We start from the raw sequence: 15,665 nt of genomic DNA, 5'->3' as shown, positions 1-15,665 counted from the left end.
CTTGTAGATACAGTGTATATATTTTACACCTTATCTGCATCTACTTATATGGAACCAGAAAATGCAGTGCTCGAATGTGAATTGGATAGCAGTTATTAAAATATAGAAACATGGTCTAGTCTCAATTATGGTGATAAATACATTTGCATACTAGCAATTTTGTTCATTTTGTTAATAGAAACCTCTTCATTAAATGCATTCTCATAAAATGTCCTATTGAGAAATTAAAATGGTTGATCCACAACTCATTCAGTCACAAAAAATAACTAAATAAGGTTATATTATTTAAAATTGTGCACAATTATTGATCATTGAATGCAATCAAAACAAACAATACCACCATAAAATATCCATTTGAGCAATCACAAAAGAAAGAGATGAGCAAGATGATGTGACCAGAATGTTTTTTTTTTTTTTGGTAGGAATGAGTTCTGTGTTGATGGTGCAACTTCAGCCTTGATTTTGATTGAAGTCTGCTGTGGCAACATATACATAGTGGTGTGAATTTACACTGACATATGTCTAAAATATTCTTATGTCCAAGTAAAAAAAAAAAAAAAATCAATTACACAATAAATGTCATTCAAGTAAAACACTAGATGAAATAAAGAAATAGTAATCTCCCCAACATTTGGTACTCAATTTCAAAAAGTGGTTTCTGTGATCTATAAAATTCAAATAACAAGTACTGCTTTTCAAGTACTGTATCTTTTTATCTGCCAACAAATCAATGTCTTTTTATTAAAGGCATATCATACAAAGCACTTTACGTTGCATCATTCATCCAAGAGTTTGTTGTGTGAGGCACATAGAGGGTAAGAGCAGAAAACGGGTGGAGTACGGTGCAGACAAGGGGCCTCCGCTGCCATGCAGGGCACACTCCATCTTACAGAAGTATTACAGTCTCTTGCTCCCTTTCTGTCTTTTTTTTTTCCTCCGGTCAGGCGTTTTTGCTGACTGCAGCTGTAAGTGCAGCCAGTTCCTCTGTCAGCACTTTGCCCTCCTTCATCTTCACCAGCATGGCGTCCATCAGCAGGCTTGCAGAGGGGATCTAGGGAGAGAGAGAGAGGGGGAAAGAAAAGAAAACCTGTCAAAAAGAAGAGAGAGGCTTTTTTCCTTTGCCTTTTTTGACACCAGACAGCTTCTCCGGGGTGTCTTTGGCTTTGATGACGACTCTAACCTGTGATGAAACTCAAGACTTCACTCTGATTAATTATGACAAGGAACAAATTCAAGGAACAGGTCACGAAGGCTTTTCTTCAATCTCCAGAAGAGGTTATTTTGTGAAAAACCAGCCCAACACAACAGTAAATGGGATTGTTTTGAGGTTTGATTTGCTGCCACGCCACTCACGGCCTGCCACTGCTCCTAGCGATGCAAGGAACGAGGAAGGGATGCTAAACCCGTGGCGTGCGCTCTGCGCTAAAGCCAAGCGCGGAGGCTGCTCTAACCTATACTCTGACTTCGCTTTCTTCTTCCCCCCCAAAACCTTCTCAAGGACTCTGTGGTAATTAGCATTGGGGATCAAAGGCCTGCATCATCCATAAATATTGAATTAAACTTTTCTAAAAGACACAGTAACATGCATTTTTTATACTCTTCATTGAGCGACTTCGCACAGAAAAATAAATGGTCTTAACTCCAGCAGAATCCAGCAGAAGCCTGTGTGTCAGGCTGAAAAGAGAGACGTGTAAACGCAAGTGCAAGAGAGATGCATCGCAAATGAAGAGGAAAGAAAGTCGGAGGGAGAAAAGTGTGCGTCTCATTAGGGAGAGAGGGAGCAGTGTTTTCCCCTGGGGCAGGTAGACTGGAGTAGAAGCCGGTCTCCGTGCTGACTTCATCAAAAGCCCGCTTGAGCGGTGCTAAACTTCAACTACAGAGGAAATGGCTGCAGGGGTTATGGCAAAGGAATGTAATATTATTTAATTACTCTTAAAAATCTGCCATTTTACTGCACAACACAGAAATGTTGCAGCATCTGATGCCACGCTAGCCTGGGAGGCCTAAGTCACATCTTGGCTGTGCTCGCTGAAACAGGCCCACGGGGACGGCAGACTCCGTCATTATCATGTAACAGCTGCTTTAGCAGGTAATCTCCTCCCTTTGGACAGCCCCGGTGAGCTGTTCACTATTCAACAAAGCTCTTTTGGGCTGCGTTTTCATTAACACGCCCAGGAGTTGGTTCGGAATCGACTGGCCTGGCCTGAGGAGAAGTGGGGAAAAAAAAAACCCTGCAACAATATGAAGGTGTTTTATAGTCCAATTAAGTGACGCTGGTTTCATAGAGTGTGAAGGCGCCTGGGGCGAAGCTACAGGCCCAGTCACAATACACTCTGAGCTTCATCCCGCTAAGACACACACCCACGGATACTCTCTCTAAATGGATTGATAAGGCTCCTTTTGTTATCGGCCTTAAGAGTAGCTTTTGTGAGGCCGGTTTATGCGCAAACCAGGAGTATATTTGTGTAAAATCAGCGAGATGTTTTAGGAGATCTACGCAAAGCGGTGCTGCGGTTTAAGTCAAATATCTATGAAGCACCGTCGCTTCCTGTGTTTCCCTGTGGGGTGCTGAAGAAATACTAAAATCTGTCTGCAAACAGTTCTTCTGATGCCACTTCCGCACACCTTGAAGAATTCTCCCACATCTAGGCCACCATGAAGTGTGGCTGATTAAAAAAAAAAAAAAACACAAACAAAACATGGCGTTCTATGATCACAGAAGAATATAAAGCTTTCTGATCTTTGATCTTCACAAAATTAATTTGAAATCAAAATTATTGAACGTGGGAATAAGAAAAAAAAAAATAAAAACAACCACCAAAACACCCAAGACCTACTAAAGTCTGCATTTGATTAGAAGATAATGAATGTGTCACATGTGGGAAAACAAGAGATCAGGTAAGAAAATCAAGCGTAGCACCAATCTATTCTTCTGTGCCAGTAATTACCCACCCTGCAATGCCTCTCTTCCCATTCTCCCTTTCAAACCACTGGAGACCAATATGAAAGGGAATTGGACACTTGGGGCTACAGATACTTGTAATTAAAACTCCTTTTTTAAATGTTGTTTCTTACATCGTCAGGTCTATACAACCTGAGCCGGTAGATCTGACCTAAATACACTGTAGAATAAATATGGAGCACTCCCCAAGTCTTTGTTCCCTTTCTCTCTCATTAGGAACTGATGGAGGGGAGGGAGCAGAATGAGGATCAAACAATAGCATCACGCTCAGAGCAGAGTGGTCTGTTGACGATGCTGTCATGTTAGGTTCACTGGTGCTTGACATCGCCAGTACTGATGAATGCATATGGAGTGACGGTCATTACATGGAAGGAGAATGATGCCGTAGCGGTCAATGATGAACAAGAGGTTCCACAATCTCTAAAAGCTAGTAGATATATGTACTCTTTGTATTTATGTTGGTTTCACATAGGTTTGAAAATTATTATTAAAAGAAAATTTATTTAAATGAATGATTTTTTTAAAAATATCATGGGGTTTAACCATTAACATAAAAAGTAACATCTTAATCATTTAGATTTTTTTTTTCCACAAATATCATGAATTATTAATTCATGTGTATCGGTTTTTTGGGAAGTCAACCCAGAATATTTTACAACCTGCATGAACATGATTTTTTCTTTTCTATTCAATAAAGTACTTTGTAATATTTCATTCTATTAATGAGGCTTTTTACTTTATTGAATCACCCCAACATATATATTTTTTTAACTTATGGCCCCTAGTGTTGTAATTGTTTATTAAATCTAGAACTGAAGCAAAAACTATTAAAATTATTTTCAGTAATTGAAATAAAGATGAAAGACAAAAATGTAAATAGATGAAAAACTGAAATTATATAGAAATATAGAAAAAAAACCCTAATACAATTACAAAAGCACTTGACAAAATTAAAAAAAAAAGAAAATAGGGTGTAGTAAAGTCATGTTTTTTTTTATGTTTTCTAAAATTATATTGCTGAACAAATTAAAGAATTAAAAAAATGTTTAAACGATGGGGGCTTGAAAATCTGTGTAGGGGAAATAAGCTGTTGAGTTAAGTATTGGCTCCAATATTAAAAGAAAAAAAAAGGAAGCTGACACAATGATTACTGTGGGCTGCAGCTCTGCCAATTCCAGTCACTGCTTTAATTGCCGCAGCAATTAAATTAAGTTTACGTAGTGCCACTTTCCTTCACCGTGTAGCTGGTTATTATTTTGCACTCTAAAAACGAATCACCACATATACATGTAAAAAAAAAATATCGAAATGCTCCCCTCAGCGTAAGCCTAACAGAACAGAAATATTACAGCTGAAATTACAGCATTACAATCTATATTTTGCTGGTCATGAAATAATATGAGGATGGAGGGGGGCCACGACTTCTGAAATGACTCTATGCTGTCAGGTCGAGATGAATGTGGTTGATAAATGACTAGAGGCAGGGTGGCTCAGTTCATTAGCTCTAACAGTCATTTCCATCTCTTCATAAAGGCCGTGGTGTTATAATTTACCTCTAGTCAATAATTAGGAATCCACAAATAAACGCAAGCAATTAAATGTCTACTGCTACTGGGCGAAAGGGGGTCCCTGGGCTAGATGAGGGTTTGCGGGTGGACACTCAGCATAGGATGGGTTATTCACGGCCTGACACGTAAAGCCGCAGGGAGCACTGTGGACTAAATGCTTATAGGTTGGTGATGTTATTCCCAGGTTGTGACCCTCAAGTGAGGAAGTGTTGTTGTCTCATTAAGAGAGAAGGGAATGAGTTTAGAGGTGCTTGGAGCACGTCGTGGCAAGAAAAGGGGAAATAAAAAGCGAGATATCCAAAGAGAGAGAGAAATATGTTCATTAATGTTATCTGAGGCTAGCAAAGCGGAAACACACTGTGGCAAAGGCAACAGATCAGAAGCAACAGCCCGTAAGCTTTTGTGTGATTTCCTTTCCTGCACGACTCAGACAGGCAGATAAAATGACATGAGAGTGAAAGGCACCTCTTCAAAACGCACTCACCGAGTCCCAACATTATTCTGACATGCATGAGCTTGTTACGTTGACATGTGGCACTGGAGTGATGGCTGCGGTATTGACAGGGCCACAGCAGTAATAGGAAGTCGTCACAGTAGTTCCGCCATTAGTGGCTGACAGTGACAGCTCACGCTATACACAGAGACTGACAGGCGAGAGAAAAGACCTCGCTTAGGTAACACACACACACACACACACACACACACACACACACACACACACACACACACACACACACACACACACACACACACACACACACACACACACACACACACACACACACACACACACACACACACACACACACACACACACACACACACATTACCAATCCTGATTTTCCACAAAGAGGCCGTAGTACTGACATGTAACGGCCATGGAACTTTGCATACACCAGTGGCTTTGGAATATCGTATGAAGATCAAACAACCCATGCTCATTGGAAAAACATGTCTCTACCTACATTTTTACTCCGAGTGACCAAAATTTACCTATACCGAAGATATAAACACTAGAGGGCATTAAAAGATCAGCAATTTTTATTCCTTTTCACACAAGATGCAGATTGTCGATTAATAAGACTTAATACTATGACCTCAAAATGCTATTACCATAAGGTGTGATTTGAAACCAATAAATAAACTAAACTTTTGACATTTGCATCACACAACCAGCTCCATACGTATAGCTTTTCTGACTATGTAAACTTGCTCGGTAGCACACCTGGTACAGCATTACACTTGCGATGCGGAGTGACCTGTAGAAGACCTGTAGAAGCAAGCTAAAATGGTTGTTTCAGCAAATGTGTTAACACTGTCGGTTGGATACTGTTTGGATGTTTTTTTCAAACACGATAAAGCATTAACATTTTATTTTTTAACTGATGCGTACAAAAAATAACGTAACAAAACGTTGCCACATTTATTTTCTTACATTTCAAAATAAAAAACTGATCATTTTAGCGCCCCTTACTGCACATTTCACTTTGAAAGTGTCGCAAAATGTGCAACACACAATGTAATATCAATTTGCAGCAATGTCGCCAGAGGCGTGTTTTTCCAATGAGCCTGGGTTGAGATCAAAACATGCAAGTACAACATAAACAAATCGCAACATTGACCTAGTGGTCTGTTTCTTCCTTCCCCCCCCCAAAAAAAGAGAACATAAAAAAGCTCACCTGCCAATAAACTCGCTTGATCACTAGTCAGAGGAAGAGCCACCCTCCCTGTGGAGCGCGTTAGGAGACGGAGGGTGGAAAAAAATCAGGATGAGCGTGTTGAAAGAAAAGAAAAACTAACGGGCAGGTCACCGTGTCGGTGTCAGCACACCTCTCTGGGGACTCAGGCTGGTCTCAGCCTTGTCATACAGTGAGCAGTTGTGTCGGCCGAGTCGAGAAAACGTCGATAGCAACTTGCCTGTGAAGAGTCTCCTGCGGGCCGCTGCTCTGTTTGTGTGTATGTGTATGTACGCGAGTGTGTCAATAGCAGCCTGCTGGTGGAGAGTCTCTAGTGGAGCTTGGCTCAATCTCCCTGCATCGACAGACCTGCCAGATCAATACTTGGCCCACCACTAACAAGCTGCTTCGGGGTCTCACAGCCCAGCAGAGGAAGCAAGAGAAAGAGAGAGAGAGAAAAAGAAGGAGAGAGAGACTGAGCTGCCTGATGGCAGTCTTCAGAGTCCTCTAAAGTGTCCAGCGGCGAGAGCCAGAGATGTGCAGACCGGGTCACAGAGGTCAAAGGTCAAAGCCACTAGCGATGTAGTGACACGTCAGAGCATGTGAATCATACTAGATGCACGTTTCAGGCTGACAGCCAAACACACACACACACACACACACACACACACACACACACACACACACACACACACACACACACACACACACACACACGGAGGAAAAGTCATAAATACTTTAATGATCTTCTAGATATTATTGCAAAGAGATTTAATTTTATTCATAACAAATAAACACTGCATGTAAAAATAGGCTAAAGTTTGGAATTTGGAGTAACTTGTGAGCTAATTCAGTCAATCTTAATATGAATAACATGAATATTCGGCGTGAACAAGATTTTCAATTTCGAAACAATGCTTTTTTACTGAGCCTTTCACACCGGGAGCTACGTTTTTTTCTTTGTTGAGTGTGTTGATTTTTTCCCTAGCTATGAAGCACACCCGACCAAAAAGATTCCTGCTCTGGGTCATGTCTTTGGAGTTGCTGCAGATACACATATCAGAACATTTGGTGGTGCTCATGCACTAAAAACTGGACAATGGAGCAGCAGCCTTCACACTCCACACATGTTGAGCCTAAGCCTGAAAATTACTCTAAATTAAATGTTTACAGTTCGCTTTACACTACACGCATAACCTACAATTAGCCAATGGTTTGAATAAAATATCACTCCCATCAATATTCTTTTGTCTGTATTCTGCACATATTTACACTTACCTACAATGAGTTCCTCCAACATTCTTTCACCATAATTTTATATGTGCATTTTGTTAGCTTTTTTGAATTACCCTTTTAATAAATAAAAACTAAGACTGTCAAAAGATTAAAATAATTTATATTAAATGATAAATGATTTGTATTGTAGTTAATGCATACAGTTCCTTTTTAAGAAAAGTGTGAACTGGGTTTAATTTATTTGTACTATACATTCTTAAGAATCAGGACAGATGTAAATTTCTGCAACATTCTTTTCACTTACAAATTTGTCTTTAGAATTGTATATTCTATATTTTGAGGATTTGTAAAAAAAGAAATGCAAATCTTTAATAATTATATGATACTTTTAATAATACAAATTTAAATAGCATTTATGTTAAATTATATTCCACATGGGAAATCACTTTAGCTAATCGTTACATCTGTTACATTTGTTTTTTAATTATTGCTGAAATAATAGTGCTGAGTTTCTCATGCTTCTGTTCTTCTGAGCAGCTGAAAGATGCATACACATCGCACCAGCTATTGTACCGTGATTTTGCTTTCTGTTCAGCCTGACAAATAGAGACCAGTGAATAGACCATTCATCTCCGATTTGTTTCGCTTTTTCACGGTGTGAAAGGGCCTTAAAAGATTAATATGTTGATTTTAAAATCTGCAGGATATGTTTAAAAAAAGGTCAATTGCACTAAAAGCACCACATTAACAAAATTATGAATACTGAAAAAATGTGAATACTGAATAAAAAAGTATGAATTGCTGATTAAATCAAACCTGCTGCTGAAGGATGTGTTGTACATGTTCAGCCCAATCTGTGTCTGGCCCACGACCCAAAAACGCCTCCTCACACTGCAAATTACAAAACATGGCCAGAAATGCCGTTAAAAGCCATGAAGAAAATGCTTAAACTTCTTATGTGTGGGTGTGTAAGAGTGCCATGGTGTCACTGGATGACCCCAAAAGCGGTTCAGCTTAAACATGTGGAAATTACATAAAAAAAATAATAAATAAAATAAAGTAAAAATAAAGTACATTAAACACCCATGTGTACAGTTTTGGCAGGTCTAATCAGAATATTCACATGTACGAATTCTTCCAAACAAATGTTTGGTTGGCAATAAAAACAATGATAATACAACTTGAGAACTGAATCTTATTTTTGTCCATTTGTAATTCCTATGTTATTCTGTAACTATACGTTTTTTGTTTCCAACAATACTGACCTCATCTGTGTCCAGCATGTCCACCAGGTCTGTTTCTGTCATGTTGAGGATAGACGCTGCTTTTACTAGTGAGCATTTAGACATTCTGTTTCCTTCTTTTTCACTCTTTTTCTTTCTTCTCAAATGGGCTTTAGCGTCCTGTACATCCTGTGCCAAGTGATTAGCCAGTGCCTTATTAATAAATAAATAGAAAAAAAAAATACGTAAGCATAAACACATTTTCTGTTATAGTACAATCTGGAATGATCAAGAGCTCAATGTTAGGGATGATTTCATTGAATCATGCCTGAATAAAGAGCCGAATACTCCTTGACTTTTGATGCAAGGCGCACTAAAATTTTGAAGGCTTTCGTGTTGATTTGGAGAGGAATTGCACAGACATGCCAAGCTGTTAAAAACACACACTTTGATTTATTTGATTTTTTGCATGCCACATATTATATGAGACACTCTCAGAAGAGTGTAAATAATGGGGAGAAGAGACGCTCTTAAAATGGCGGTGGGGAACGCTGGATCTTATTCTTTGTTGCGCCCGTTGAGGGGCGAGCTAAATGGGAGTTGTTGCTAAATACTGAGAGACAATTAAATGTTAAAGCTGCCACTGTACATGAGAAAGTCAATAAAGTGAGCTCCCCTTTGTTTCATTTTCAGCTTATTGATCGTAGCAATAATCTCTTGTATCATTCCCCATAAGCCTTGTGAAAACCTGACCTTGGAATGGACAGTCTGCGTGTGTGTGATTCCTGCATGGTCCCGGGTAACCCACAGAAGTATAAGTGAGAGCAATCACACGCGGTTGATCAGAGCACAGTTCTTTGGGGCATGCTCCATTTCCCACATCTCCCCATCACCGTTATTTGTTTCATAAAGCCTTCATCATAAATACTTCAAATGGATCTTCATTATATTTCAGGGGATGTTGTTGGATTCCATAAAGGCTAGTCTTGCGTCCTCATATTCACACACTGTGAATGTGCAGCGATGCTATTAAAAACTAAAGCAATTTAACTAGCAAATGTCTGGTGTGAACTCCAAAAACAATCATTTATGTTTATTCGGGTGGGGGTGGGGGGAATTAGGTGTACTTCAAAGCAGAGGTGACTTAAACTGCAGTGAAGCGTAAATGTGCAGTTTGCTGCCAAGAAAAAAAAGTTATTTTAGGAGAGTCATTGACCTTATACAGTCATGAGCATGAGGGTGTTCATTTCCAGTTTTTTCACTTCATATTTTTTTAGGGGAAAAAAAGCAGTGAAGCAGTTCAAATATAATTATTTTTTATTTATTTATCTTTTAATGCAGGAAGGACTAAAACAATATGTATTCTTTGTATGTACAATACAAAGAATGTGTTGATAAACAATATTTAGCTTTTACAATTTACTTTTACGAATATTACAAAAGAAAAATAAGAAAAATAATTGAAAATTGAAAATGACAATAGTATAGATAACAGATAGAAAAACAGATAGAAAAACCCATGCCCATTTACATGGGTCTTCTGTTTACCACAATTTTAGTTTGGGGCGGGGTGCCCTTTTCTAAATAGACATTCACTGTGTTCGATTCCAAAGTATGTTTATTGTTAATATGTTATTTTTTCAAAATTCAAAAACAGCATTACAAGCCACAGTGGAACTAGTGGGGGTTTGCTTAATTTCCAGTCAACTACTATTCTTCTCTGTCTAAAGACATAAAAAAAACATTAAGAGCCCTGACAACACCACCTTCTGGCAATCCAAAATTCTTACTATATGCTTTAGACAAACAAATACAGCTGTCCAAAAATCAGATAATCTGGGGCAAAATATTACTTTTTTATACATTCTCTTATAAAAATTTCATCCTTTAAATGAACCTTTTTTATTAAATCAGGACAGTTGTCATTTTTTTATCCCACAAAATATTCAAATATTTTTTTATTTAGAAATTATTAATATGTTCCTTATGGAAGAGGTCTATTCAACAAATTAGAAGAAAATAATGTAATGTCATTAAGTACAATATAATTAATAATTAAAGATAAATTGTATATGTAAAACTTCTTTTCTCCTTAAATCCTGTGAGCGGAGGTAAACACAACACCTTCTGTCTCGAGTCTGACAACTGCTATACAAATGCCATGTCAATGCATAATATGTAGCAATAAGCTTGAGTGAAAATTGAAAGAGTTATGCAAATAATCATTGTTAGACTTCCACAATGTGAGAAAATTCCTGTGAAATTTAGATAAATTGGTCAATGTGAACTTTCACTTCCCTTTTGCTTTACATTTACATACACTACAAAAACATTATTAATCCTGCAACATCCGAAATTCTCCAGAGGGATGCCCAGCTCATCAACAAACTGTCAAAAGAGCCTATGACTTTATTTAAAGCTTAATAGATATTCACTGTCACTAGTCAAAGGGTAGATTCAATTGACCTAAGCCCAGTGCGCAGAAAAATCCGGAAAGAGATTAAGTGAATTTATCACATACTCTGCACAGCTCCCCTGGCCGCTTCTCGAGAGCCAGCCGAGCTGCAGAATAGTGTGATGGGGGCCAAGAGGAGAAGGGCTCTTACCCACAATCACCCTAGCCACAGGGCCAATTTACCAGTTCTCTTGCAGAGGAGAAGGATTAGAGGAGCGGAGGAGAAAAATTCCTCTTTAAATGACTTACCTGCATTAAACCACGCTGGATTGTATTAGAAGATAAACTACTGAGGAAATTACTGAGAAAATAAATTAGACTTTATCTTAAATCTTTTGTGACATTCGGCATTTTCACTCTCGACCCCACTTGAATGGGGAAGTAAATGTTTAGCAGCAACACAAGTAGACGCTGAATATGGCTGTGTTAATGATGTCTTAATGACTTCATGTTATACTAATCTAGCACGCTGTCTTAAAGATGTCTTTACTACTGCAACAAGCATTTAATGCAATTTGAACTATATGAGTTTAAACGCATGAAAACCTTCCTGTTGCACCTGCACTATAATACACTACATGTTATCAATTACTCATGGCCACATACATTTGCATAATTCAAACAAAGCTCTTCGGTGGATCCCCAAATGGCATTATAATCATCCCAAAAGATCCCTCTTGAAGCTTCCTGACAGGATGGCATGTTCAAAGCTCATCAATCCATGACAGGGGGATGTAGGCCAGAGAGCTGGGCCGTCTACAGGGACCATCATTAACACACTAGCAGGAATCAGCTACAGGTTAACTATGTTGACTATACGAAACCACAGGCTACAAAAAAAAAAAAAAAAAAAAAACACTGGCTTTTGACGACAGATTTTTGCAAAGGAATTTTAGAATCAAATCCATATTTTTTTTCTCTAGGGTCTGCGTATTGATCATGCCTCGTATCTAACACCCCGTTTACACATTCTGTTTCAGGTGATCTGATCACAAGTAGAGAGTGGTAAATAAAGGTGCAAAATTTGTTGCGATCTGATCGCTGAAACCACATTCAGAAGATTAAAAAAAATGCAAATAACCTTGTTGCATTTGTAATGTAAACGCTATTCTGTCCTGATATCATTAGCACAACAAGGGCTGCCTACTTACCTGTCAATCAACCATCATTTTAAACAATTTTACTGGTTACATACAGTACTGTTAATGTAAAAAATATGGAAAGTATGTAATTCCTTAAAATGCCTGATATAAACATGAGGTAACATGAAACTCACACTCAACTTTTTCGCTTAGGTTAATTTTCTGTACTTTTCTTTTTTCCCCTTCTTTCCTCTTTATCACATCCTAACCTATATGATCCGCGAACACTGTCTTTTCTATACTTCCGAAATCCAATCACAAGTGATCACAGGAGACACATCTGAGAAGCATGTTACTTCCAGGTGTAAACTAATATGTATCGGCTGATTGGATTAATCAAGACCTAAATTAACACCAAGTGCAAATGGCCTAAAACTAAAATGATGACAAACTGAATGTTTGACAGTTCAGATACCTGAATTAATGTGTGGAACTGGTGCAGCTGGGATTCGGCGAGGGTGAGTTTTCTCTGCAGTGTTTCCAAAGCCTGAGAGCTCTGTTCGGCCAAACCATGCATCTGTTTAGACGCAGTCTGCTCCAGCTCAGCCATGGCCTGATCGCGCTCGCTTATGCGCGCCTGGAGGACGGCCACTCTCTGCTCCTGGGCATATGTAAGCAGAAATCAGAAATCCCACCAAAATAAACACACTTAAAATAACTTCTAACAATTATTTAACGAATTAGGACATTACACTACTAATACATAACGGAGGTCTATAATGGACATCTAGTAAAATAACACAATAAACCCACAGATCAATAATAGAAGATGAAACTGGGGCAAAGTATGGCATTGAGGCCAAACATCAAACGAGAATGATGGTAATTAGGTTAGGTAAATATTGAAAAAAGAAAGGAAGAAAAAAAAACCCTACAATACAGTGCAGGATAAGCACCAGAAAAAAATGACTGAAGTAACATTAAAATTACTGAGTGATGAATAGATGCTCTCAAACCTTTTTTTGAAGCTCTTCTTTGAGTTTTTGGCTGATTGTCTCATGCTGTTTTTTTTCTGTAGTGGCAACTGTCAATCTTCTCTTTAGAGAGTCGACCAGGGCTTTCCGGTTAGTTGACTCTTCAGTGAGAGATTTCATCTAAAAAAGAAAAGCAATTGTTATTAAATAAGGCTGGGGTCGCTGAGACCGAAAATTCAATTACTTCAATATTTTTAAACAGACAGTGAAATGTGGAAGCCTAGGAAGTTCAGACTCTGGATGAGTGACACAATCAATAACGGCAGAGAGAATAATTAATTCCAGGTTGCTCCAAGGCTGTTGCCATGGCTAGTACAGTATCTGTTGTTCGAGCAGGACCTACTTTCTTCTCCAAGTCTTCAGTCACTGCTCTAAGGCTCTTCTCAGAGTCCTGGCAAATCTTTAATCTGCACCTGAGATCCTCCACCAGCTGCCTTTTCATCGTCACATCCCTCTCTAAAACACCAACCCTGTACACAAACATATGCACATAAACATCAGTGTTTTTTTATGTGGACTCGCTCACTTTAAAAATTAACAAATGGAAATGAATAATTAAACATAGAGAAAACAAATAAAATGCCAGCAGTATTGTAACCAGATTCCTCCTAAATAGTTCAAACATCTACACATCTCTGACATATAAAAGTGTTGGAATATGTTAACATTTGAGGGCTGTTTTATGGACTGCCTCCTTGACCAGAGCTGCTGTAATGATGAGTAAAGGTCCTTTTTAAATAAATATCCTCAAATTCCAGAGAGAGAGAGTGCCTGAAGCAAATGCACTGAATAAATGTGAGAGCTTCTTATTGGAGTGACATTAAATTAAATAAGACCGGGTGGCCTGGGGAAATGGAGTCAGGTTACCCAACAGCCATTAATGAGAAAACCCATATTGACCCCGCTGCAGAGTGGACGAAGCGTTTCTCCTGTTGACTTACAGCCACGCTTCACTCATCCTCCCCCACTTCACTCCATCTTTCCCATAGCTCAAGAGAGCAAATGGCAATTAGATCTATAACATTTATTTTAGGGGTAAGCTCGGCCAAAAAGAATAGCGGGATGGTGATACTGATGACTGGCGTGAGCCTCAAAACAGCTCCTCTACGGATGCCTGGCTCGCTAAATCGTTTGAACGCTTTCCTTCGCGCTCTCCGCTTTGTCTCTTTGGTGTTGAGGTGCTAGATTGCTAATTCAGAATGCATTTTGGATGCTAATACAGTTGTAAGTGCTTTCATAGATCATGGATGCGCAGTTTGCAGTAGAAAACAAAGGAGATGAATACATTTATGATATGGAAAGACAACAGGCGGCACATGAAAGGCAGGCCTTTATGAATAAGGCAGAGACCTCTGCGCCGGATATTGACTCAGGACATGGCAGCATGCTTTGAAATTCACTTTTTTTGAAGGCAGTGCAGCAGATGTATTTTTTACAGCGTCTAGACATGTATTTCATTTAAACAAGCTGCGTGGCGTAAGGCGGCTTCTGCTCACAGGGACTCCTCATCTGTGATTTCACATGTTGTCACAGACTGGCATGAAACCCCTGAGTTTTACGTGTCTGCGGACACACGCTGTGACATTCACACACTTCTAAGCATGCACATCTTGGAAAAAAAAGTCATTCTCAATCCATACTTTTGTTTTCCAGTAGAGCTGTGAACACTTCAAACAAGATCAATTTTTCTTGAGAGGAAAAATTTTGAAAAAATACAGCATTTGCCTTAATTGCAGATATTTCAAGCAAAACCTCACTAAATGTTTTATTTATTATAACAGCCTTTTTCCCCCCCACTGAGATGGCTCGAAATGAGTGACGCCGTACAAAAGAAAGGAAGGAAGTAAAAAGGACAGGGTGAAGTCAACCAGTTAACACAACAGACTGTCAGACTCGGTGCCCAGGGCAAGACATCTTATGACAATAGTGCATAACTACATGGGAAGGAAATTACACCTCCTCTCACCGTCTCTTTCTGTCTGTTAGTATGCATCTCTATACACAGCCAGCTTCATGGATTTGAAAATCTACGAATGGTGTTGAAGTCTGCCACATGGTGGAATCAGACACTGCAAATGTGACCCAGAGCATGAGAAAGAGAAAGAGAGGCTGAAGAAGTAAGAATACCTCAAGACTAAGAAGGAAAGAGAGGCAGTCAAGAGAGGGGATAGAGAGCATTTACCTCTCGTGCAGTTCCTTCAGTGTCTGATCTCTTTCATCTAACTGAGCCCTCAGGCTCTTGTTAGCAGCAGTGTGTTTGCTCATCTCACTGCTGGCATTCTGTGGAGAGAAAGAGTCACACATTTATCCTATCATCTGATATCCCATCGTGCAAGACTCATTTATGAATATTGAGCCATCGGGATGCTTAATGAGGATGCTGTTTCACATCTGTTTCACAGAAATATACACATCTACATATGTCTTGT

At 39.0% G+C, this 15,665-nt stretch overlaps 1 protein-coding gene across 1 annotated transcript in view; it reads right to left on the bottom strand.

Annotated features, from left to right (window-relative positions):
• Positions 1–260: 260 nt before the first annotated feature.
• The window catches only part of cntln (centlein, centrosomal protein), a 58,099-nt gene continuing 42,694 nt past the window's right edge, over positions 261–15,665 (bottom strand). Inside the window, exons 8-14 of the mRNA XM_073842632.1 lie at positions 15,419–15,516; positions 13,580–13,706; positions 13,219–13,356; positions 12,678–12,863; positions 8,708–8,878; positions 8,259–8,333; positions 261–1,051 (exon numbers count right to left, since the gene is read on the bottom strand). Of these exons, the coding sequence (XP_073698733.1) occupies positions 941–1,051; positions 8,259–8,333; positions 8,708–8,878; positions 12,678–12,863; positions 13,219–13,356; positions 13,580–13,706; positions 15,419–15,516 (906 nt within the window). The 3' untranslated portion in view covers positions 261–940. The remainder of the gene's footprint in view (positions 1,052–8,258; positions 8,334–8,707; positions 8,879–12,677; positions 12,864–13,218; positions 13,357–13,579; positions 13,707–15,418; positions 15,517–15,665) is intronic.

The sequence above is a fragment of the Garra rufa genome, chromosome 6 (genome assembly GCF_049309525.1).
Source record: "Garra rufa chromosome 6, GarRuf1.0, whole genome shotgun sequence".
In the NCBI taxonomy this organism is placed as follows: domain Eukaryota; kingdom Metazoa; phylum Chordata; class Actinopteri; order Cypriniformes; family Cyprinidae; genus Garra; species Garra rufa.
The sequence above is the reverse complement of the archived record's forward strand: the minus strand, read 5'-3'. Positions and strand labels throughout refer to the sequence as shown.